The 23,304-nt window shown below is 33.3% G+C and overlaps 1 protein-coding gene across 1 annotated transcript in view; it reads right to left on the reverse strand.

Annotated features, from left to right (window-relative positions):
* Positions 1-2,236: 2,236 nt before the first annotated feature.
* The window catches only part of LOC132740525 (prolow-density lipoprotein receptor-related protein 1-like), a 29,089-nt gene continuing 8,021 nt past the window's right edge, over positions 2,237-23,304 (reverse strand). Inside the window, exons 10-24 of the mRNA XM_060728446.1 lie at positions 22,605-22,767; positions 22,241-22,375; positions 21,121-21,232; positions 16,354-16,510; positions 15,791-15,922; positions 14,653-14,883; positions 13,985-14,159; positions 12,826-12,959; positions 12,027-12,195; positions 6,293-6,414; positions 5,690-5,821; positions 4,949-5,155; positions 3,561-3,734; positions 2,691-2,760; positions 2,237-2,297 (exon numbers count right to left, since the gene is read on the reverse strand). Of these exons, the coding sequence (XP_060584429.1) occupies positions 2,237-2,297; positions 2,691-2,760; positions 3,561-3,734; positions 4,949-5,155; positions 5,690-5,821; positions 6,293-6,414; positions 12,027-12,195; positions 12,826-12,959; positions 13,985-14,159; positions 14,653-14,883; positions 15,791-15,922; positions 16,354-16,510; positions 21,121-21,232; positions 22,241-22,375; positions 22,605-22,767 (2,174 nt within the window). The remainder of the gene's footprint in view (positions 2,298-2,690; positions 2,761-3,560; positions 3,735-4,948; positions 5,156-5,689; positions 5,822-6,292; positions 6,415-12,026; positions 12,196-12,825; positions 12,960-13,984; positions 14,160-14,652; positions 14,884-15,790; positions 15,923-16,353; positions 16,511-21,120; positions 21,233-22,240; positions 22,376-22,604; positions 22,768-23,304) is intronic.

Here is a 23,304-nt window from a genome sequence, read left to right on the forward strand (position 1 = left end):
ATTTTAGAGGTTTTTTCTAAATAGAACTGTCTTTTTTAAAATTAATATATGCTTTATTAATATGCAAAATTAAAATGGAAAATTTAAAATTAATATAAATGAACACATCAATTATCATATTACATTTTAGTGCTCACAATATTTACTGGGAAAAATTTAAATTTTTCCCTTTTTCGATAGATCGATATATTGAGTAAAGATTTTAGGCATTAAAGTTTTTTTCTAAATCAAATAATAAAAATTTAAGAAAAATATACCTAGCAAAGTTCAGATGAAACCGGGATCCCATCCAGTTGCTTGGCAAGTAGTTTGCATGTTAGGAACACTGGGGTTAATATGTATACAGCTGTATTTACAGGATGCCCCTATCGTTTTGTTACACCCTTTCTCCAACATACCATTCTTAATTTCATTAGGACATGTAAATGCTGATGAAAGAAGAGAAAAATAAAGATTTCCCATATATTTAAAAGGTCCATTAAAGCCTAAAAAGGGTCCCTATCATAATTTATTTCTAAAAATTTTTATTTTGGTTCATTGTACAGTTTTCAAAAAGTTACTCATTGGTCATATAAATTTTTATTTTTGCTCTTTGGTTATTGTTATATTATAGTGATTAAGAATTTGTTGGAATTCAAAATACTACTTTGTTTACATTCTGGTACCCTACCAAACATTACTGGCAATTTCAGGCTATTTCCTTCAGCTGTTTAACTCTAAGTGCTCAAACTTCTAAAACATTTTAAACAGATGTTTGACCTTCCTAAAGAATTTTTTTAAAATCTTATTTCCGGGCATAATTTTGCCTTTAATCTAAACTATTTGCTTTTTTTTTGTTTAGTGTAAACTTAAAAATTATTTTTCATTTTTTCGTTTATAACAATTTTTACATTTTTTTCATTTCAATTGTTCTTACTAGAACTTATCCATGTATGTATATAGGGTGTAAGGGGGCCCTTCCTCTTTTAAAAATTTATCATATGGACAAAAATGTTCCTAGGATGGGAGATTTTTTAAATTGTAATACGGTCGAAAATGAATATCATTTATTCTCATATGTCCAAAATTAAGAAAACTACGTAGAAAATATTTGAAACATTATTATTATACTTGGCCTACCATACAAAAACTCACTAACTTGCTAAGTGAAACTAATCGGTAAAACATTAATTTTTATATGTAAATTTATGCTTATCTACTGAGAAACTAACGCACATTCTTCAATGTTATAAGCTCTTCAGAAAACCTTATCCAATTTCTGTTGTATAAGCACAAGTTTAAAAATTCATACCTTTCCATTGCATTTATGGTATTGTTTGCTATAAATATGTTACTCATATTTTTTATGCAATACAAATATATGAATGTTCAACGAAAAACAATATGACATAAAAAACATGAAATTGTTTTAACCTGTGACATACGTCCTTCGGGTTGCCAACTGATGGTCACTTTAAACAAAACGGCACTATCCTGTTGTCGTTGGCGACATCCATGGGTTCATTTGAACCATACACTTCTGCGCAAGACTGTGCCGTGTGCACGATCCTATAAATATTTTCCATTGCCAGAGTTCCATTCGCAGACAGTTATCTATAAAAATAATCCAAATTATATATAGATTTACAGAACATACATGTGTATATTTAAAATCTAATTCATAGTCGGTTCAATAGATGATCATTATGGTACATTATACTACATATGTAATTAACATTGACGAAATGAATAAAATAAGAAACAAGAAGTATCTTAAAAAGAACAAAGGAAAAAAAATTTAACTTGCATATGTTTAATTAGTCACCCATCACCATTAATTGGTGAACATTTTAAGAACTCATCCTTTTTACATTATTTTTATAAATGCAAAGAGATATCCGTTACATAATTTAGAAACTTATCCTTAAACAATTTTTTATTTTAGTTAGAACGACAATAAACGATCCTTATTACATTTTATTTTAGAAAACAATTGAAGTTCCCCGAAGTTCAGTTTATTATTCAAAAATGACAATGAAAGAATTATTTTTGTATTCAGTTTTCCCTAAACTTTTCAGGAAGTAATTAGCAACTAATTTAAGGACGCCTGTTCGGTCGAAAAACATGAGTTACCTTATGCAAATGAGTTAGAATGAAGTTGGGCTCCATCTCCATCGTGACTGCAAACTGCTCTTCTATCCTTTAAAACAACTGGTGTAAAACTATCTATTACAACTATACGAAACCATGCTTGTCCCTAGAGTTCGTGAGCATCGTTATCAAGCTCGCCATTTTCTATCTTGTCACTACATTTGAAACTGAAAAAGCAAGAAAGTATATTTTATATCTTATCGTTTTAACTTGAGATAAGAGCAAAATACAGATACGCTTTGAGCTATGAGTACAAATTTCTTTAAGCTGAACAAGGAATAAATAATATATTTATTTATCTTTTAACTTGAATTATAAATATAAGAAGCTTTAGCTACGAGTATAAAAGTATTTGACCATGCCAAAAGGAATACTTTTATTTTGCCAATTATTTGAAAACTTTCTTCTTGTTTGTTTTATTCAGCATTCTAATTTGCGTTTGTTTATATGCATGTCAATGTCTTTGTATTGCTTTATTTCATATCTGTTCTCATTAATTTTCTTGAATTACGCCAAATATCAAGTATAAATCCGATTACAAAAACTTAGATTGCCATTACGTGTGATTAGCGCCCATTTCCGGAATAATGAAATGTTCATTCGCTGCGTACACTATAGCCTTTCCCTCGGCTGTGTAATACCGTCAAAACACGCGTAGTCACATTTTTCACGATTTGTAATTGCACTCCGCACTAGGTTTTCCTAATCCATAACGCCCGACAACTGTTTTGAATATTGTTGATTTGATTTTGTTGTCACTTAGCATGGAATATTGAATATATTGAATCAAACTAATTAGAAATTTAGGAATCAACCCTCACTTCTTATCGGCATTATTATATTTTTTTTGCTCCTTGCTCATAGATTCCAATTATTTACTGCTAAGGACTGATACAAGTTTGTCCTCTCTGTGCTACGGGGTGTGAGAGATTTTGCATATTTCATTGTTTCAAATGAACGGACGCAAATTAACCGTGTTTGCAATTGTCAACAATTTCCTTCCTCTTCATAACACTTGAGGGATTCCCCCATTTCTTGATGTTTTAAGCTACATGCCTATTTATCACCATATTTCTACTGCGTTATTAACACAGTAAGGACAACTTTCGCATATGTTGACCTCTTTTGTTTGGTTATTCACGTGGACTGTAAGTGCCGTTTGCAACGTATAGATTACTTTCTTTGTTCATCTCTCAATATTTTACTTTTAAATACATTGTCAAAATGTTCATGATAATAAGCATGAACCTGGAGGCATGCAGCTTTAATATACAATAAATATTTAATAAATTGAACAATTCGTATATTTTTGTGTTTTATGCTTATAATAACATTTAGCTATAAAAATCAGTAAACTGTTGCTTTACAAACACGATACAAAAAAAAATGAAGATATCTTTATGGCATTTTAGTAAATGTACATGTATTACCACTGCATGCAATATCGGCTATATCCCAGTGTCCGTCACTCGTACATTTGAGTTTCCGTTGCGAGAGTGTTGCTCTATATCCATTATTGCACTGAAACGAACATTCTTCTCCGACCCGTAGACTACACTCACCAATTACTTCTCCGTTAGGTACTTGTGACGGACACTTCACATCTGAATATACATTATGAACATTGTAGTAAAAGTAATGGATTTTTTTCGGCACTTATTGGAGAATATCAGCAGATACAATAAAATTATCTTTGTATATTAATATGTCTTACTTATTTCTTACTTAAGAAAAATCGTTAATTCAGGTTAGAAGAAATAAACGTTAAAACACCAAGCTCTGTATTAAAATTACATGTATTTATCATATCATAAAGTTCTTTGAAAAGAAAAAGAATGCTATTGTAATGACGTCCAGTTAAAATTAAAACTATAGAAATACCGATGTTTTTGTGTTGTGTTTTTTTTTCTGTTATTGTTGTTTTTTCTTCAGAACTATGTATTGGATTAATAAATGTCTGCAAAATATATTTATCTTAATGTATAGCTTCAAAAGAATGCAATGATTCTAAATGCAAAATAAGTTTAAAATAAAATGCATAAAGCATAACGCCTTACAATGACTATTTTGAAAAATAGTATGAATAAAACAAAACGACTTTGAAAATAAACATACAATTGGCATATTTCTTCATCCGGAATTTTGATACGTTCCATTTGCAGTGCACACGATTTTTTGTACTGCCTTTACAAAACCAAGTTACATTGAAGTCACATGGCAAGCCAATTCTCGTCCACAGAAAGGATCGAGCATTTCCATTGGAATAATCGGTGGACACCTGGATTCTGTAAAGATATGAAACCAATAGATATTATCCGTAACTCGGCAAATGTGGGTTTTTTTCCTAGTTAATCCTCCGGTACAAGTAAACTTTTAGCGTTTCAATGGCTTACGGTGCGATGACCGTTTCACAATAGTTTAGTGAACCTTTAGCGCTTAGTTTCAAGACTATATATAACCGTAAATGATTGTTTTACCACCGACTTAGCTTGAAAAACCGAAAGTATGTTTTTATTCCGGAGTATTGCCGTTGATGTCATGAAATATATTATATGTATTTACCAAAAGAACGTTTTCTTGCACGCGAATTTGATACTTATGAAAACATGAATAAGATATTTTAAGGGTCATTAACGGAAATGAAACTTTTATTGAGCACTATACTTAGTATTGTACCATTTTGTCGAGCAGAAATAAAATAATTTAATTTTAACAGGGTCAATAAAACCCTCAAATGTAGAACTAACTGTTGACATTACTACAACACTTTTCTATTACTTATTTATAACGTTAATTGTATTAGATATTTAAATTTTGCCTTCACATAATGTTTTCGACTCCAAATCCCATCCAACATTTGTGCATGTTAGTAAGGTGTCAAAAAGTGGCACGAAATTAGTCGGACACCTATATCTGCATTCATCGTGAAGATGTCGTGGACAGAGGCTACTAAAAGTTATATCTATCTCCGTTGTTATCCCATTGACCTCAACAACTTGTTGAAGCAATTCCGTACATTGGAACACTGAAACATATATAATATCCATAAAAAATGCAGAAATAAGGAGTTATACACAATTAAAGGCCCATTATGCTTTTGATATGCTATCATTTTCATTTTTTGAAAAACCTTTTTTCATTTTTGGTATTTTTTTACGGTTTTCAAACAATTATTCATTTGCCTGTAGATGAACATACTTTTGAAAGAAATATGGATTTTTGAGGCATAATGTGCCTTGAAGGGCCGCTATTCTAATCTAATTTTAGCTTTAAAGCCTTTACCAGGTGTGATCCTGAGTAACGTAAGTTTTTTTGCAGTTGTATGAAAACAAAAATAAAAAATATGAAAATACAATATTCAAATATAAATATAGTTCTCATACGAGTTTACCATTTATAAAATCTTAGCAAAGTAATAGAACAGAGTCAAACTTATTTTGATAATATTGATGTATACAAGAAACTAGCAAATGTTTTGATTTACCACACATTAAAAGAGTATATGTTTGCTAAATTATTAATTGTTTTACGGCGTTATAACAAACAACAAAACATATACCGTTATTGCACGTTCGGCCATCTGCTTTTAGAACAGCTCCATTTTCACAGGCACATGTTCTGCCAGACATGGTCGGTAAACATATAGTACTGCAGTCCCCACGTCCTCCACGAGCTCTACATGCAACACTTACTAAAGTAACAAACAAATCAAGTAAATACGACATAGAGAATGATTCCATTATTTCTTTCCCATCTTTTCAAACGATATTTTTGTAAATAATTTAAGCAATATTCAAAAGTTAAAGAGTAATACAGAAATGGTATGTACCCTTTTATGCCATGACCTTGACATTAACCTTAAATTTCAAAGTCACTACCTTTTACCAAATTGTTTACAATATCATTTTTATTAAAGTATAAAAAGTGGACTGTTGTATAGTATGTGCATATTTGAATAGATAATAAACTACCTTTTCAAACTGTATCTTAAGATTCTGAATGTCTGCTTATTCCAGTCGTAACATCTTTTTCTCAAGTTAAATGGACATGCTTACGCGCCGGTTTCAAAAATAAAATAAAATTAATTAATTAATTAATTATAATAAATGAATGGGTTTTTTTAATTGTGAATATAATGATGATTTAGAATTTTTCTACTAACCTGCTTGTTTGTTTTTATTCGAACTGCTGTAAAATGCGATAGACTCAAGATTTCCCATCCCAGGACTTTGCCCGACTATTGCCCTTTCATATGGTGGCGTCAAGTCTACTCGTACAATGTGGCTATAAAATAGAACGGCTTATAATTATAGCAATTTCATAAGCAACGTAAGAACTTGTATATTATATGAGCCGCTTCATGACAAAACCAACATAGTACGTTTGCGACCAGCATGGATCCAGACCAGCCTGCGCATCCGCGCAGTCTGATCAGGATCCATGCTGTTCGCTATCAGTTTCTCTACTTGTAATAGGGTTGGTAATGCGGCGTTCACACAGTGCCGATTTCGGCTCCCGTTTGAAATCAGACAGCGTTACGACACGAAAAGCAAAAAAGTCGGATTACTATCCTCAATGATCTAGGATGTCCTATAATTGTCTGAACGCAGTCGTATATGTTCGTAACAGAGTCCTACGGATCGGGACTGGTCCAGAGAGGTCGGCCAAGCACTCCCGACAGTTAGGTGCGTCCCGTAACATTTGGGAAACTCTGTCGATTTTGTCTAGTCGGATTACAATCGGGACTATGTCGTGACAGATTCTGCTGTATCGGATCAAAATCGTGCTGTGTTTTCTGGTCAGTGTCCTGTGGACCGGGCATGATCTGGAGAAATTTTGTATTGTCGTTTCTTTCCGATTGAGTCCAGATTGCGTCCAGATCTTGCCGAATGCGAACCGTCTTTGCCGAATCCGTTCCGGAACAGTTCAGTAATTAATACGAAATTCGGCAATAATACCCACGTCAGAGTCACGACAATTACAGAACACGATACGACTGAGTCCAGACAAAGGCGTGTGCAATGCGGTACAGCAGACTGTAATAGGATTGCGTTCCGGCAGTGTCCCGATCATCCCGAATATGGCGACAGTTGTAGGATTCCAGATGCGTGGATTTCCAGATTCGGCTGAGCTGCTCACGTATGGAGTATATATATAACGTGTGTTTGTGTGTGTGTCATTCATTGACAGTACTTTGACCGGTCCACCATGAATGCTGCTCGTAGACGGAGACTTCTGCAGCAGGTTGCTCTCATGGAAATGGAAGAAGAGGAAGATGACCTTCTGTTTGCCAATTATTATTTGAACAGAAGGGCACTGCGACCCGGTAGAAATAGAAGATACTGGGTCAAGCCCTGGATATACAGAAGAGAGCAGCTCGCCCAGTATGACACATTGATGAGGGAGCTGAATGAAGAAGATCCAGAAGCTTTCATCAACTACATGAGGCTGCCCATGGAACTATACGATGAAGTCCTGGCTCGGATCACACCCCGCATCACCAAACAAGGTACCTGGTGGAGGCAAGCCCTTGATCCAGGACTGAAGTTTGCCTGTACCATGAGGCATCTGGCATCCGCGACAGTTACAGCAGCATAAAGTGGGACTTCAGGGTTCCCAGTAACACCATGTCAATGTTTGTCCCTGAAGTCTGCCAAGCTATAATTGATGAGTACGCTGCAGAGGTAATCGCCTGCCCCACTACCCCAGCGGAGTGGAAAGAAATCGCAAATGAATTTCTCCGCAGATGGAACTTCCCACATGTGTGCGGTGCATTGGACGGAAAGCACGTTGCGTGCAAGTGCCCACCAAATACCGGATCTACCTACCATAACTACGAGGGCTTCTTCCCCATAGTCCTGATGGCCCTCGTAGATGCGGACTATAAATTTATTTGGCTTAGTGTTGGGCCAGATTGAGCAGCTTCAGAGGCACAAATATACAACGAGTGTGAGCTGAAAGAAGTCCTGCGGAACAACACCATTGGCTTTCCTGATCCTGAGCCACTTCCTAGAGATGACAGAATAATGCCATACTTCTTTGTTGCTGACAATGCCTTTCAACTGAGAACTGACATGATGAAGCCTTTCCGTTCCCGTAACATGACAGTAGAAGAAAGGATCTTTACCTAAAGGCTATCAAGAGCACGCAGAGTTGTGGAAAATGCGTTTGGCATCTTGGCTCAGAGATTTCAAATACTGTTGGCAACCATGCAACACACTCCTGACAATGTGAGAATCATCGTACAGGCTTGTATCTGTCTCCACAACTTAATGAGAATACGCTATCCAAACATGAACATCAACCAGGTTGATCGTGAAGATGTCAAGGACGCAAGGATCGTACCCGGAGAATTGAGATTGGGTCGAAACATGCTTGACGTTGTCAATGTTCAGGGTGCTAACCGTGCAACAATACAGGGCAAGAAGCAGAGACAATATCTCAAACATTATCTTAACTCTGCCGTTGGATCTGTACCTTGGCAGATGAGGATGGTCAACGAAAACCTCATAATAAAATGACAGAACACTATGCTATTATGTGTCACATCTTGTATGTATCATTGGCTTTTAAATATAACAGCGGAGCATTACTTATTGTGTAGCAAAGTAAAATATTGTTTAATGTTTAATGAAATTTATTTTTTTATTTATGAATGGGTTAACTCCTAGTTTGGACTACTTTATAATTAAAGGCCACTTGTTTGGCAAAAAGTTAAAGTTGAAATTTAATAGGTTTAATAAAATTTAAAAGTTAAAATTTCATACAATATGAAACAAGAAAACACAATATATTTTTATCTTGAACAATATCTGATCAATATGTTATCACATTCAATAATAAGAAGTAACATTTTTTCTGCAATCTTAATACAGATTATTTCAAATCTTACAAGTGTTCTGCAATAATTTTGCAGATTATAGAGATTACTTTTGAATTATACAAGTTTGCTGTAATATAAATTCAGCATATCAGCAATTAGTTTAAAACTTAAATTCATAATTAAAATGCGAAAGTTGAAATTCTTATAGGACGGGACCATCACGGGACTGTCACGTGAAACGGTTTTCTAACGGATGTCTTCAGTCAGAGTCGGTTCATAGTCTCGTGACTGTCTGATCTCTGTCGGATCGCATTCGGGAGAATCGGGACGCTGTCGGGACAGATTCGGTCGTTTTTTACCATGACAAAGATACAAATCGGATCAGAATCGGATTGAGAACGGGATAATCGGGACGAATTCTGCTGGAAACGGCTGGATCGGGGCGCCTCCTGAACAATATCTGATTGTTGTCGTGATTAAATAAATGTTTTTACAAATTTTGACAAAAGTTAGAATTTCCAGTCACGAATCACAGGATCTTGATCAGACTTTTGAAACATTTTAATCGGGAATGATCCTATCAAGGACGGCAGTAAAAATCCTGAATGTGTGACTTAGGCATAAGCGAACAGCATGGATCCTGATCAGACTGTGCGGATGCGCAGGCTGGTCTGGATCCATCCTGGTCGCAAACGCACTATGTTGGTTTTGTCGTGACACGGCTCAATTATGTTCTTAATAGGAAGCCAATGTCAAAGAAATGCATAGCAGCTGTTGTCCTAAAACAATTTTGTTTCGAATTTTGAAATTTTCTTATTTCTGCCATACATATTAGGTTTGAATTTAATCATATAAAGCCATTAACTGACATTACAGATCACATGTTTTTTCCATTAAGAGGATTATTTAAGAGGTGGAAACTTATATAAATTTGTGATATCAACATACTTATAATGTTACCTTTGTGTTTTGTTTGTTTCCAGTAACGCCATATAAATGACTATTATAATTTAACATAACCATAAACGTTAAAATTATAATCTCTTTTACTGAATTGAAGGCCATGTGTGTTTCTAATCATAAAACATTAAAATAGATAACAAGAGGGCCATGATGGCCCTGAGGTTGCTCACCTGTATATAGGCCCCCGGAGCGGGGCCAGTTTAAACCCCAGGGCTTTTATTTGAGCAAACTTGGAAGACACCCATTAGAAGATGTTTCATGATGTTAAGTTTTTACTACACACATATAATGAAAAACAATGACCTCCCCCCCCCCCTTTGGCAGGTCCAATTTAAACCCAAGGGCTTTTATTTGGACAAACTTGGTAGACACCAACAAAAAGATGTTTCCTGCTTAAAATCTAACCTCTAGCTCATTGGATTTTTTAAAAGAAGATTTTTTAAGTTTTTACTATACACATATAGTTAAAAACAATGACACCTCTGGGGCGGGGCCAGTTTTAACCCCAGGGCTTTTATTTGAACAAACTTGGTAGACACTTACTAGAAGATGTTTCATTCTTAATATCTAAACTCTAGCTATTTGGGTTTTTTCAAAGAAGATTTTTAAGTTTTTGCCATACACATATAAGGAAAATCAATGACCCCCGGGGCGGGGCCAATTTTGACCCCAGGGCTTTATTTGAACAAACTTTGTAGACACCCATTAGAAGATGTTTCATGCTAAATATCTTAGCTCTAGCTCTTTGGGTTCTTTAAAAGAAGGTTTTTAAGTTTTTAACTATATGCATATAGGGAAAATCAATGACCCCCTGGGGCGGGGCCAATTTTGACCCCAGGGCTTACATTTGAACAAACTTGGTAGACACTCACTAGAAGATGTTTCATGCTTAATATCTAAACTCTAGCTATTTGGGTTTTTTCAAAAAAATCAAGATTTTTTAAGTTTTTGCTATACACATATAAGGAAAATTAATGACCCCCGGGGCGGGGCCAATTTTGACCCCAGAGCTTTTATTTGAACAAACTTTGTAGACAACCATTAGAACATGTTTCATGCTAAATATCTTAGCTCTAGCTCTTTGGGTTCTTTAAAAGAAGATTTTTAAGTTTTTACTATATGCATATAGGGAAAATCAATGACCCCCTGGGGCGGGGCCAATTTTGACCCCAGGGCTTTTATTTGAACAAACTTTGTAGACACTCACTAGAAGATGTTTCATGCTTAATATCTAAACTCTAGCTATATGGGTTTTTTCAAAGAAGATTTTTTAAGTTTTTGCTATACACAATATAAGGAAAATCAATGACCCCGGGGCGGGGCCAATTTTGACCCCAGGGCTTTTATTTGAACAAACTTTGTAGACACCCATTAGAACATGTTTCATGCTAAATATCTTAGCTCTAGCTCTTTGGGTTCTTTAAAAGAAGATTTTTTAAGTTTTTACTATATGCATATAGGGAAAATCAATGACCCCCTGGGGCGGGGCCAATTTTGACCCCAGGGCTTTTATTCGAACAAACTTGGTAGACACCCATTAGAAGATGTTTCATGCTAAATATCTTAGCTCTAGCTCTATGGGTTCTTTAAAAGAAGATTTTTTAAGTTTTTACAATATGCATATAGGGAAAATCAATGACCCCCTGGGGCGGGGCCAATTTTGACCCCAGGGCTTTTATTTGAACAAACTTGGTAGACACTCACTAGAAGATGTTTCATGCCAAATATCTAAGCTCTAGCTCTTTGGGTTTTTTAAAAGAAGATATTTAAAGTTTTTTTCTTTTGGTTGCCATGGCAACCAGAGTTCTGCATGGAATTAAATTCTTTGAACAATTTTTAAAGGTGACCACCAAAGGAACATTCCTGTGAAGTTTGGATGAAATTGGCTTAGTGGTTTATGAGGAGATGTCATTTAAAGTAAAAGTTTACGGACGGACGGACGACGGACGGACGCCGGACGAAAAGCGATCACAAAAGCTCACCCTGTCACTTTGTGACAGGTGAGCTAAAAACCATGTTCGTTAACTTTCGTTTTATATGCGGATTTAATATAACCAGAGAAAACTACTTTTTATACGTGGAGTGTTACATACAAATAAACTATACGTACTCTTTTCTATACGCGGAGTAATACAGGTAAACGCCGTCCGTTACAATATCTTGTATCCCCTCATCACGGAATGTTCCAGTCATATTTATAATCGTTAGACAATTCTCTCCATTCAGATCACATTGTTGAATTGTGTCGTAATGCGAGTCCGACCAATATAAATGATCATCTGTAATTTAATTAAAGTGACAAATTTGCGATATGATTGAATAACAGAATAAGACATAACGCTCTCGTAGTGCTTTTATCAATATATTACAATATACAATGGTAACAAATAACTTTCATGCACAGATATATGATTAACTGAAAATAAATAGCCTTGTAATAAGTCCGTGACCTGTTTACTTACCTGAACTGAATGAAAAAATAGTAAAATGAAATAAATATGACATCATTGTGTTTCTAAATAAATTATATTAATTTTCTAGATAAGTTTATATGCAAAGTAGTATACCCTTTTTATCAAATAAAAAAATAATGAATATATACTTTGATAGATTGTATTCCTTTAATGAAATTATTTAAAGCCCATTACGTGTACATAATCTTTGGGTAAAACATATTTTATTTGTCACGTGAGAACATCTTTACATACATAACATTTACAATTAATGCATAATAGATAAGACTGGAAGCAAATTAATGTTTATTGAAGTCTTTTCCCAGGATTTATAACCACTTCCTTGTCCATTTTTCCTTTCATATTGTATCAGTGGTCAGCAAGCGGCTATCTAAACCACACAGGCACTAAAACCAGGTCCAGTTTTCATCTTTACTTATTATTTAATCAACTTACGAATAAAATCTATCGCCACACCACTTGGTTTTTCAACATGGTGTCCCTTTATTAACTCAACTTCATTTTTGCCATCCATGTCGGCACGACCAATGTATGTTGAAAAGTAGTAGTCACGTGTATAGTACATAACCCTGAAGCCATAAAAATTGCTTTGATTACTATTATCTTAATAATATTCCAATCTTACATTAAAGGCCCATTATGCCCCAGAAATACTTTAACTTTTATTTCTCAAACGCTTTTTTATGTACTTTTAAAGTTCCAAAAAGTTACTCATTGACCAGTTACCTGAGCTATCTGTTTCTTTTGTCGCTTTTGATGGCAATAAGTACAATGTTAGTGATTTAGTATTTTGTATGGAAGTAAAATAAACCTGCTTTGGTTACACTGTGCTACTTATATAACAAATTATTTACTTTTGCCAGGTAACAAGCATCAAATAAGCTCTAAAACCATAATTTGAATGTTATAAATTTCATATTACCACTTTCAAAAGATGTAAAGATTTATTCGTTTCTGAGGCATAATGTGCATTCAACAATTTTACCTGCAACAATTGTACAAACAGAACGGCCTGCAGTTTACCGTGCAGAATGGCATGGCTCTATACTGTTGGTAGCTCAATTCTAGTAAATTGATATTGAAATCCCATAAACCTATATTGTTCTTAATTCACAACTGGGCGAACTATTACACAAATTTAGCAAAGGTTGAAGACTCTTGGCACCAGGATGTTAAGGGGAAAAACTTTAAAGCCATTTTATTTAATATTCTTTACCTCTAAACATGAGACAATAAGCAATAAACAGGCAGAACACTCCGTATGGTTACTTTAGTGCAGTAACGGGTTAACTCCTTACATAATTTAATAGGAATGAACCCTTTACTTCACTAAGGCGACGGTATTTGTATCTATTGACAACTTACATATTATTTAAAATAAAGTGGAATACTATTCATCTTTACAAACAAATGATTATATTAATAAAATACATGGCAAGTTAATATATGATTCAAAAAGCAGTGTGTTGTTCATGATTATACAAAAATCTCCTGACCTCATTAGTTTGAAAGCTATCTGACATGTAATTCATTTGAAGCGGCCTTTACAGTCAATTTTTTTATTCAAACATTTCCTCTATAAAATCAAACAAACCCTTTGCCAGGATGAAGCACTATGTCACCTAGCGATGTTGTTGTATACACACTGAACAACACCAGTGCTTCCCCTGATGGTGTAACAACTCCAATAAAATCGTCATAGAATGCCGTAAAGAAGATGTTTCCAGTAGTCATATCCTTGTCCAATCGTCGCAGATAGCCCTGATATCCTGAATTAAACAATTTTTTTCATAATTTTGCGCCAAAAGTAGAAAAAATATTTGCATTTAATTGGCATATTACTTGCTTATATAATTTACCATCCTCGATAACCCATGTGTACTCGTTACGTATACACTTATGCGGAAATCAGTACCCATGGGTTCCGACGATGATAATTTCTCATTGATTTCAGCTCAGCTGTTTCAAAGGCTATAAACTTATTTCAGCACTCATACAGTCCACTAAAATCTTGTTTTATAACATAATAACATCATCATATATAATCTATTATATACAAATGATATACAGTTAAATTTGGGTCAAAGACCATCTCCAAATTTAAATCAAACTGTAAATAAAGACCACTCTTCAACAACCCTTCATTGATTAAAAAGAACAACCTTCAAATAAAGATCACCTCTGTATCTCTAAAGGTCATGTTTGGTCTCTCTTGGGGGGGGGGGCTTTGTTCACAGGTTACATCAAAGTCAACAACATTACCTAGATTGGCTAGTTCCCGTTCTTCCGTACCATTCAGGTTAGACGTATACATTTTACTATCATAATTTTCTGTCCAGATAAGTTTCTGAGTACTTATGTCAAAGAAAACTCCTTTATACTGATCATTATCCGGGTTTGGAATGGCATTGATTGTATTATCATCCAAGCTTATCTGTAGTAGCTCATTATTTGTCATGTCTACAGCGATGATAAAATTGTCATCTACAACATCTGTAAAAGAAAGAGTTCAGGATCATATAAATGTTGTGTTGTTGTATGTCAGTGTTGTGTTGTCTAGCCTTATTGACATTAACAAATTAATACCATTAAAATATGTAAATTGCGATCAGTGGTATATCTAAAATTATGAAAAATAAACTAATTCTCGAACCGCTGAATTAATGTTATAGATAAACCTGTGTTGAATAAGGAATTTTTGTATTTAATTAACTGTTGACCGTCTGGTCTGCCTTGACCTCTATTTAGTCATGCTTTACTAAAAATGATGAATGTTTGAAAGATGTTTACCTCGGTAATGGATAAATGAATTTTCAGCATGCGAACTTTGAGTAGTCAGTGTTATAGACAGGCCCAAACTGGACAGAACTTTAACTGATAACTTTAACCCTGTACATGTACACTTGAAATCAGTAATGTCAAATCTAGGTTATTATTCCTATCATTTTGTCACCATCATAGCTGATAAACTTTAATTTTTCATTTTTAATACCCCAATAATTGAAATAAACTCTTTAAAAATAGAAGTTTGACAAGTGCATTAAAGAAGTTCTACCGGTTTGGAATTAAAACATTCACATTTGTATCTTGTATCTTTGTAAAATATTCATATTACTGCAAAATCTTAATTATTCGCGGGGAACTTTTCACGGTTTTCGTGGATACGTCAATCCATGTAAGATTATTTTGCATCATATTACTTATATGTTACCTTTTGAAAAAAAATAAACAGTCCACAAATTAGGAATCCACGAAAATGTTCTTTGTGACAAAACCACGAGTTTTATGCCCACGAAACTAAGTGAATTCGCAGTATATGTTTTAAGCTTTCGGACCTCAGCGGAAATTCCAAAGGTAAAGGTAAACATATTCACATTTTGTATTGTCATTAAATACATACTTGAGATACATGTGAGATTGTCATCGTCTAAGAAGTAACCAAGGCGGCACTCACACACTGGTGTCATAACGTCGTTAACATATGCTGTAATACATATCTGAGAACATCCGCCATCCTCAAACGCACATGGGTCTAACAGAACAGAACAGATGATTTATTTGCATGACATAAATAGTAACAGAATTACCCGGATGAAATTATAACATACGGACTTTCTAAAGCAAACTCGAAAGGTCCCATCAAACCTGAAGAAAACATAAAAGCTAACAACAAATACAACGTAATTCCATGTGTGACAACATTTAACCCCAAAAATAAGCAATTTATGTTAGGAAAAAGTGAAAAGGTGAACAGTATTTTAAAAAAGAAGCGTATTATAAACTCAATTAGGCAGGCAAAAAAACCTTAAACACATCATAACCTCTTCAAAGTTTGACATGAATGGTGTTTCAAAAATGTGATATATTCAATTATGTGTTACAATTGTAAGCAATTTTATATTGGCTTAACAAAAAATGAATTGTGTAAAAGTATGATTTTACATAAATTATAATACACCATACTTGTGTAGTTCGTCGACTGAAGACGTTGGTCTAAAACTTTCATATCAACTATTTCCATAGACGTGTTACCAAGATAGCCATTCCTCGTCCTTGACCCTGTCACCAAGTCATATGACGTCACAAAGAAATCACCAGGATGTACCCAAGCCAAATAGTTCTGAAATAGTGTATTTTCAAAGCTTTTGAATCAAATATGATAAAACATTACAATTCATTCACCGTGTTTTGTTTTTGTAAAATTCTCTGTGTATCTATGCTTGAAGTAACAGATCAAAACATTTTGTATAATAACGATGTTTTTTGTTGTTGCTGTTGTTGTTTTTGTTGTGTTTTTTTTAATTCAACAAAGCACAATTATAGTGGGGCGGGAAATAAGGTCTCTGCTGTCAAAATAGTGCAAATTGTGATACAAGCATGAAACTTTCAGGAAATTATCTTTAGACCATGTAGATTTCAAAAGTGAAGTGGGCCCAAAAATATCTCTGCTCATTCAAGATGGCCGCCATTTTCAAGATGGCCGCCATATAAATTTGATGTACATAATAGATCATTCATTCCAATTTTTTGTACAGACCTGAAACTTACACCAAAGCATGCGTATAGTTTCCCCTTTTCAAAAATTTAAATCTTTAAGCAATTTCTCTTGCATATTTTTTCAGAATCCAAGATGGCGTCCAATATGGCTGCCAATTTTAATGAAAACTGATATATCTCTTTTGTAGTATAATTTTTTGCACACGGTATGAGTATTTCCATATAAATTGTGAAATATAGTAGAAAAAATAAATTTTTAGGTTAACCACATTGTAGTCATGTTTTTAGTTTTTTTGTACAAAAAAAATATTTTAAAAAAATCAAAGAAAAGTGCCATTTTTTTCATTTTTCTCTAACATGGTTTTTCTAGGTCTATGTACAAAATTCCAAAAGTTACATAGTTTCTTAAAGTGTATTTGATATTCAATCAACACTATGTTTTATTGTATAATTGTAACAAAAACAAAACAAAAATGTGAAGGTTTTATACTTATTAAAAGTGGGTGGGGTAAATTTATCAGACAATTGTAGTACAAAATAACGTTTTTTAAGAATTCTTATGCAAATATTCACTGTAAAAGTATTTTATTGTATTAATGTATTTTTTGTTTCCTTCAGGTCTAGAGGGTGTACTAAAATATCAATAAATGCAGATACAATCATATGTATACATTCAGTTATTAAATGTGTTTGCATGATATAAGTTGTTTCAATAGTCATAATATAACTTGATAATTATACAGAAAGAAGACTGAATATTCATCAACGAACCATATGTTAGATAAAATCATGTCTGGACCTTAGTGAAATGTTTGTCTATTTATGAATACAATTATTTCCTGCACAATTTAGTCTTGCTAAAAGTTTGTAACAGAATGATTCAAAGTTATATTTACTTGCACATCATTGTAACCAAGTATAATTGAATAAGTACCGTCCATTTCTAATAACTTATGTAGACATGATATTTTCAAAAGAAACAAAAATTTAGGCGACTGATACATCATAATTATTATCTAATGACTAGGTGTGCTAAAATAGGTATCAATAAAACCGCTTGACCCACATAACAAACATAGCTTATACTTTGGAAAATAAACTAAATGTATTCCTACTAAACAAGAGAGAATTGTTGACCCTAGATCACGCGCCTCAGACCCACTGCTGGAAAAGGTCTATAATTCTTTTATACTGAAGAATGCTAAAATCTTAAAGGAGTATCTTTTTTTCACCAGTCATGATTTAAAGAATCATGTCCAATAACTAGGCTCTCAGAACTACAAGAAGACTCATATAACTATATTCCAATAAGAGTCCATGTAAACTAAGTGATTTTGACCCTATGCCAATAGTTTATAATCTTTATATATAACATCACAATGTTATGATATACGATATTTTCTCTTCTCTGTGCACATAGTTTCGGACAAGAATTTTAATATATAAGTCAATGTAAACTAAGTGACAGGGCAAGCCATTTTGGACTGCAGGAACATGATTTAAAGGCCCTCACGAGGAACACAGTTTTTAAAGACTTGTGTAGGGAATCGCATTGAAGTTGTTTTGTTGTTGATGTTATTAAAAAAAATCAAAAAACAAACAAACTGTAATGCCTAGAGCTTAGATAGTCAAAATATAACCTTGCCAAGTAAAGAAGACCTCTTTAAAAGTTACATAAAACACTTTTGTATCATTAAGTGTACATGCAATAAAAAAATCTTCTCAAAAATCAAAATGCATAGAGCACAGGTACTAAGCTGGCATGTAGCACTACCTTAGGTCTTTATAAACACATTTAATGAATCATGCTCATAGAGCCACCTGGGTTCACAGACTTGTATAGGAAAACACATTAAAAACATCTAGTGTTAAACTTCATTGACTTGAAATAAGGTATTTGGGATGTAGACTGATATAACATGCATAAATTTGTATGATGCTATTGCAGTCTAAAATGGTTTTGCAATGGTATCACTTAATTTACAAAGACTACTGTAATAAATATGTTTTCTCTTAAACTACACTATCCGACGCATATACATTAATCATGTATCATCATAATTATGTTTAATATAATGATATATCATGGACAACATGGTCCAAATTTACCAAACACAAAAGGTCACTAAGTTTATATGGACTCGTATATAGATATAGTTATTAAAGTTCTCTCGTGTGAAATAAAAAATTGAAAGCAGATATTGAGCATATTTCTTTAAAAGCAACCGGATTCAATTATGACACAAATCATGTGTGTTATGACATAATTGACACTCCCAAAATGATCTTGTTACTTTTTTTCCAACAATGATCTTAGGTGAGTGATCCAGGGACATCATTACCCTCTTATTGAAAGAAAAAAATAAGATATGATTACTTTAGGAAATACTAGTACACTTAGTTTGTATCTTAACTTTTCAAAAAGCTACATGCAGGCCAGGCCATATATATTGATATATATGTTTCACATCACATACATTTTGTTGGCTTTTAAGCAATGTTTATATTATAAATATAAAATTGTGGAGGAGTCAAAAATATGCGTTTATGGACTACCTTTATACCTTACATTCAAATACATGTTTGCTATTTTAAGCACGTTTAGTTGATTTATTGTCTTCTTATATGTCTTTACGATTAACAATTAATATATGATATCAAATATATTGAAACAAGAATTATCATGCAACCAAATTTAATAACTGAATGTATACACATGTTTGTATGTGCATTTCTTGCTCACCCACCAAATGGCCCGAAGGAAGACAAAAATACTTTCATCAAATAAAAAGTACTTTTTAAGTTGGAACATTTGCATAAGAATTCATAGAAAAGTAAAAAGGCAAAGAAATAGAATGAACTTAGCTATGTAGATTTTCTGTTGTTTTTTCTTTCACAATTATCATATAAAATTACCCCACCCACTTTCACAAAATATAAAACCTACAGATTTAATGCTTTTCTTACATTCTTTACAATAAACACATGATATTAATGGAATGTCAAATACAGTTTAAGATATAAAGTAACTTTTTTAACTTTGTACATTACTTTAGAAAATCAAATTGAAAAATATGAAAAAAAAAATGGAATTTTTTCTTGATCTTTTTTAAAGATGTTTTTAGACAAAAACTTTTAAAATGTTTACTTTTATTGAGATTAACATATAATTTGATTACCTCTGATATGTTTAAACACTTTTTTTATCATAATTAACATTATTTGTGCAACAAATTATACTATAAAAATGATATAACAGTTTTGCACAAAATCGACGGCCATATTGGACGCCATCTTGGATTTGGAAAAAGTATGAAAGAGAAATTTTGTGAGATTTAAATTTTTGAAAAGGAGAAAGTATATGCATGCTTTTGGTGTGAGTTAAAGGTCTGTACAAAAAATTGGAATGAATGAGCTAGAATGTACTCAAATTTATATGGCGGCCATTTTGAAAATGGCGGCCATCTTGAATGAGCAGAGATATTTTTGGGCCCACTTCACTTTTGAAATCTACATGGTCTAAAGATGATTTCCTGAAAGTTTCATGCTTGTATCACAATTTGCACTATTTTCTCAATTTCCCGCCCCACTATTAAGGTTCCGTATTTTTCCTAATTGAAACAATTCCCGGCTCACTATTTTACAATGCTCTTTCAGGCACTTTTATATAAGCCACGGGTACATGTTTTCTATATATCTAGAAACTTATTAAATAAGATGAATAACAAATGAAAAATAATAAGTTTAAAGATGATGGTCAGTGTTTTTTCAGCGTTAGAACTGCATACTTGGTTGTCTGATTTGGTTAATTCAGCTTTACTTAGTTTCGGTTTCATTTGAGTCGTGTTTAAGTCATCTATATAGATCCATCGTATGTGAATTCCTTTTCTCAACATTTACAGCTCAAAATGTTTGATTCAGCATTTTATTAGAAACATCTTCGCTTGCAAAAGACACACTTTCATTACCAATATTAAACATTTTCTCAATTTATGATTTATGCATGTTGTTATCTTTAAGTATTGTTGAAGACTGAATACTGCAAAAGCCGGTGCTAGGGGGCGTGAGACTTGTTTTACTTTTACATTTCATCTTATGAACAGACTAGAAAAATCGCGTCTAAAATTCTCATGTTACTATCTTTAATATTTTGGCTAATATTGCCATTGCTTCCGAGGGATTACCCTTTTTCAATTCTGTTAACGAAAAAAATATGACTTATATATTTCTTACTTGATAAAGTATAAGGCCAAATGCACCATCGTCGACTGACATGAACACGAAATCTGTATTCTTTGTAATTATTGATACTTTGTACAAATAATATCCATTTATATAGTATAACCTGAAATCAAGAAAACAACGAATTATTGGCAAACTAATATTCAAAATGTTCAGAGAATTATGATTAAAAATAGAAGCCATGTTCACGGAGGAACTTAGCCCCTTACAATATGCAGCCACACATGGCGACCGGGGGAGCCTTCTTCTGTCATTTTCATAAGGTACTTCTCTATGTTTTTAAAATTTAAATTATCATTACATAGGGCTTGAATGGAAGCATAGTTTTGTAGCGTAATGATTTATGGTTGAAAAAAAATAGTAATCTAGTACAGGTATACTACATATAGCCTAGAAATGAAATAGTACTGGTATTCTAGAAGGAAAATAGTACTTGTATCCTATAAGTAAAAAGTACATGTACCCAACAAGTTATATAGAACTGGTAACCTAGAATTGAAATAGTACATGTAATCTCGAAGTAAAATGGTTCATGTATCCTGTAAGTAAATGATACATGTATTGTAGAGGTGAAATAGAACATGTATCCTAACTCATTTTTTTAACATTCAAATTATCAATTGTTATATGCATCAAACATCTTTGAATCCATTATTAACACAATTTTGGCTCTATCCTTTCTAAGGAATATTCGTCAGTTGCAAGTGAAATGCATGAATGTATAACTATAAAAATCATATTTATAACTTTTCGCCTATGCCATATTGTCTGACATAAAGTCGACATGTTTTGTTTCACAGCGCACCAACACAATTTATGTCATATGGCGCCGAAACAGGAAATATGATTTTGGCTTTCCTCGGGTGTTACAAACTTAAAGCAATACCATGGGTCAAAACCACCTCACCTGCTGGAGCTAATATAAGTGATGCATAGACTCCAACAATTCGAAACCATTAAGTCGCCTCTTTTGTTCACGCAGGAATACATGCTGCGATTCTGATGTCTCAACCCTCAAAGACAACCCCGCTGCCACAGGGGTAACAGTCAACTAAAATGTTTCAATCCAAAACTCAACTTATATGTTTCAATGCAAATTGAATGTACTTACACCTTTTCGGATTTGTCATAAGTTAAACCTGAAATTGTACTCATTCCATGCGATATTGTATTGACACGTGACCCGTCCATTGTCAGCGTTTTTATATATTTATAACTGTTAGTTCCCGTGACCATCGCCAACATACTGTGAGAATCAGAAAAAACAACACATGCATGAAACACAAGCACTTAATATCCTTAAATTTAACTGGTCTATAATGGAAGATCGGTTTTATCATTAACATTATCATGCTTTATCATTTAAGATACTCAGACAAGATGCGTGAATGTCGTTTATTTTTTTATGAATTATAAATAAAGCAATGATTAAATTAATTTCTTTTGTGGTTTTATTGCAACAAATTAAATGATACCTGTGGTTTGAAATAATAACAAGATTGTGAGCCCCGGCAAATGTGCTGTAATCTCTGTTAACGATTCTTGAAGCTTTTGTTTCAACATTTACAACCCAAACATCTCCTTTGTCCGATTCACACCAATATAAGTTATCCCCATCGTCTGCATCGTAGGCCAAACCTAAACACATTCGTGGAAACAAAACAAGAAACGGAGCACTCATATATTACATTTATAAAGTACGAAGTATGTTTGGCGACAAGACTCAAATGAATGCAATACTGCTAAACAAATACGTTTCCTTTCCAATTTGAAATAATCCATTTTCAAAAAGAATGTTGTTTAGTTTTAACATATTTATTGCAAATATTATATAATCAGACTTCCAACATACAAACATTTTAACAACCATATCCTAGTATATCTTACACGCAATGGATTTTGATGGAAGCACTAAATGCTTATTAAAAATAACCAATTACAACACAAGTTAAACATGGGCTTAGCTGGAAGATTTATATGTAAAGAGCATATTATCATATAATGTTGTTTATGGCAAACCATGGCAAACTTAGGTTACATTTGACAATAGTTGTCCAAATTCTGATGGACCAATAGACCGATGTCGTTTTAAATAAACAGATATGTCAGTAAAATTTCAAACATTATTTCCATACAGCATGTATTAAATAAATGTATGTGTGCTTTTCACAGGCA

This window comes from Ruditapes philippinarum, unplaced genomic scaffold (assembly GCF_026571515.1).
Source record: "Ruditapes philippinarum isolate M1 unplaced genomic scaffold, ASM2657151v2 ctg3650_1_1_1_1, whole genome shotgun sequence".
NCBI lineage: Eukaryota > Metazoa > Mollusca > Bivalvia > Venerida > Veneridae > Ruditapes > Ruditapes philippinarum.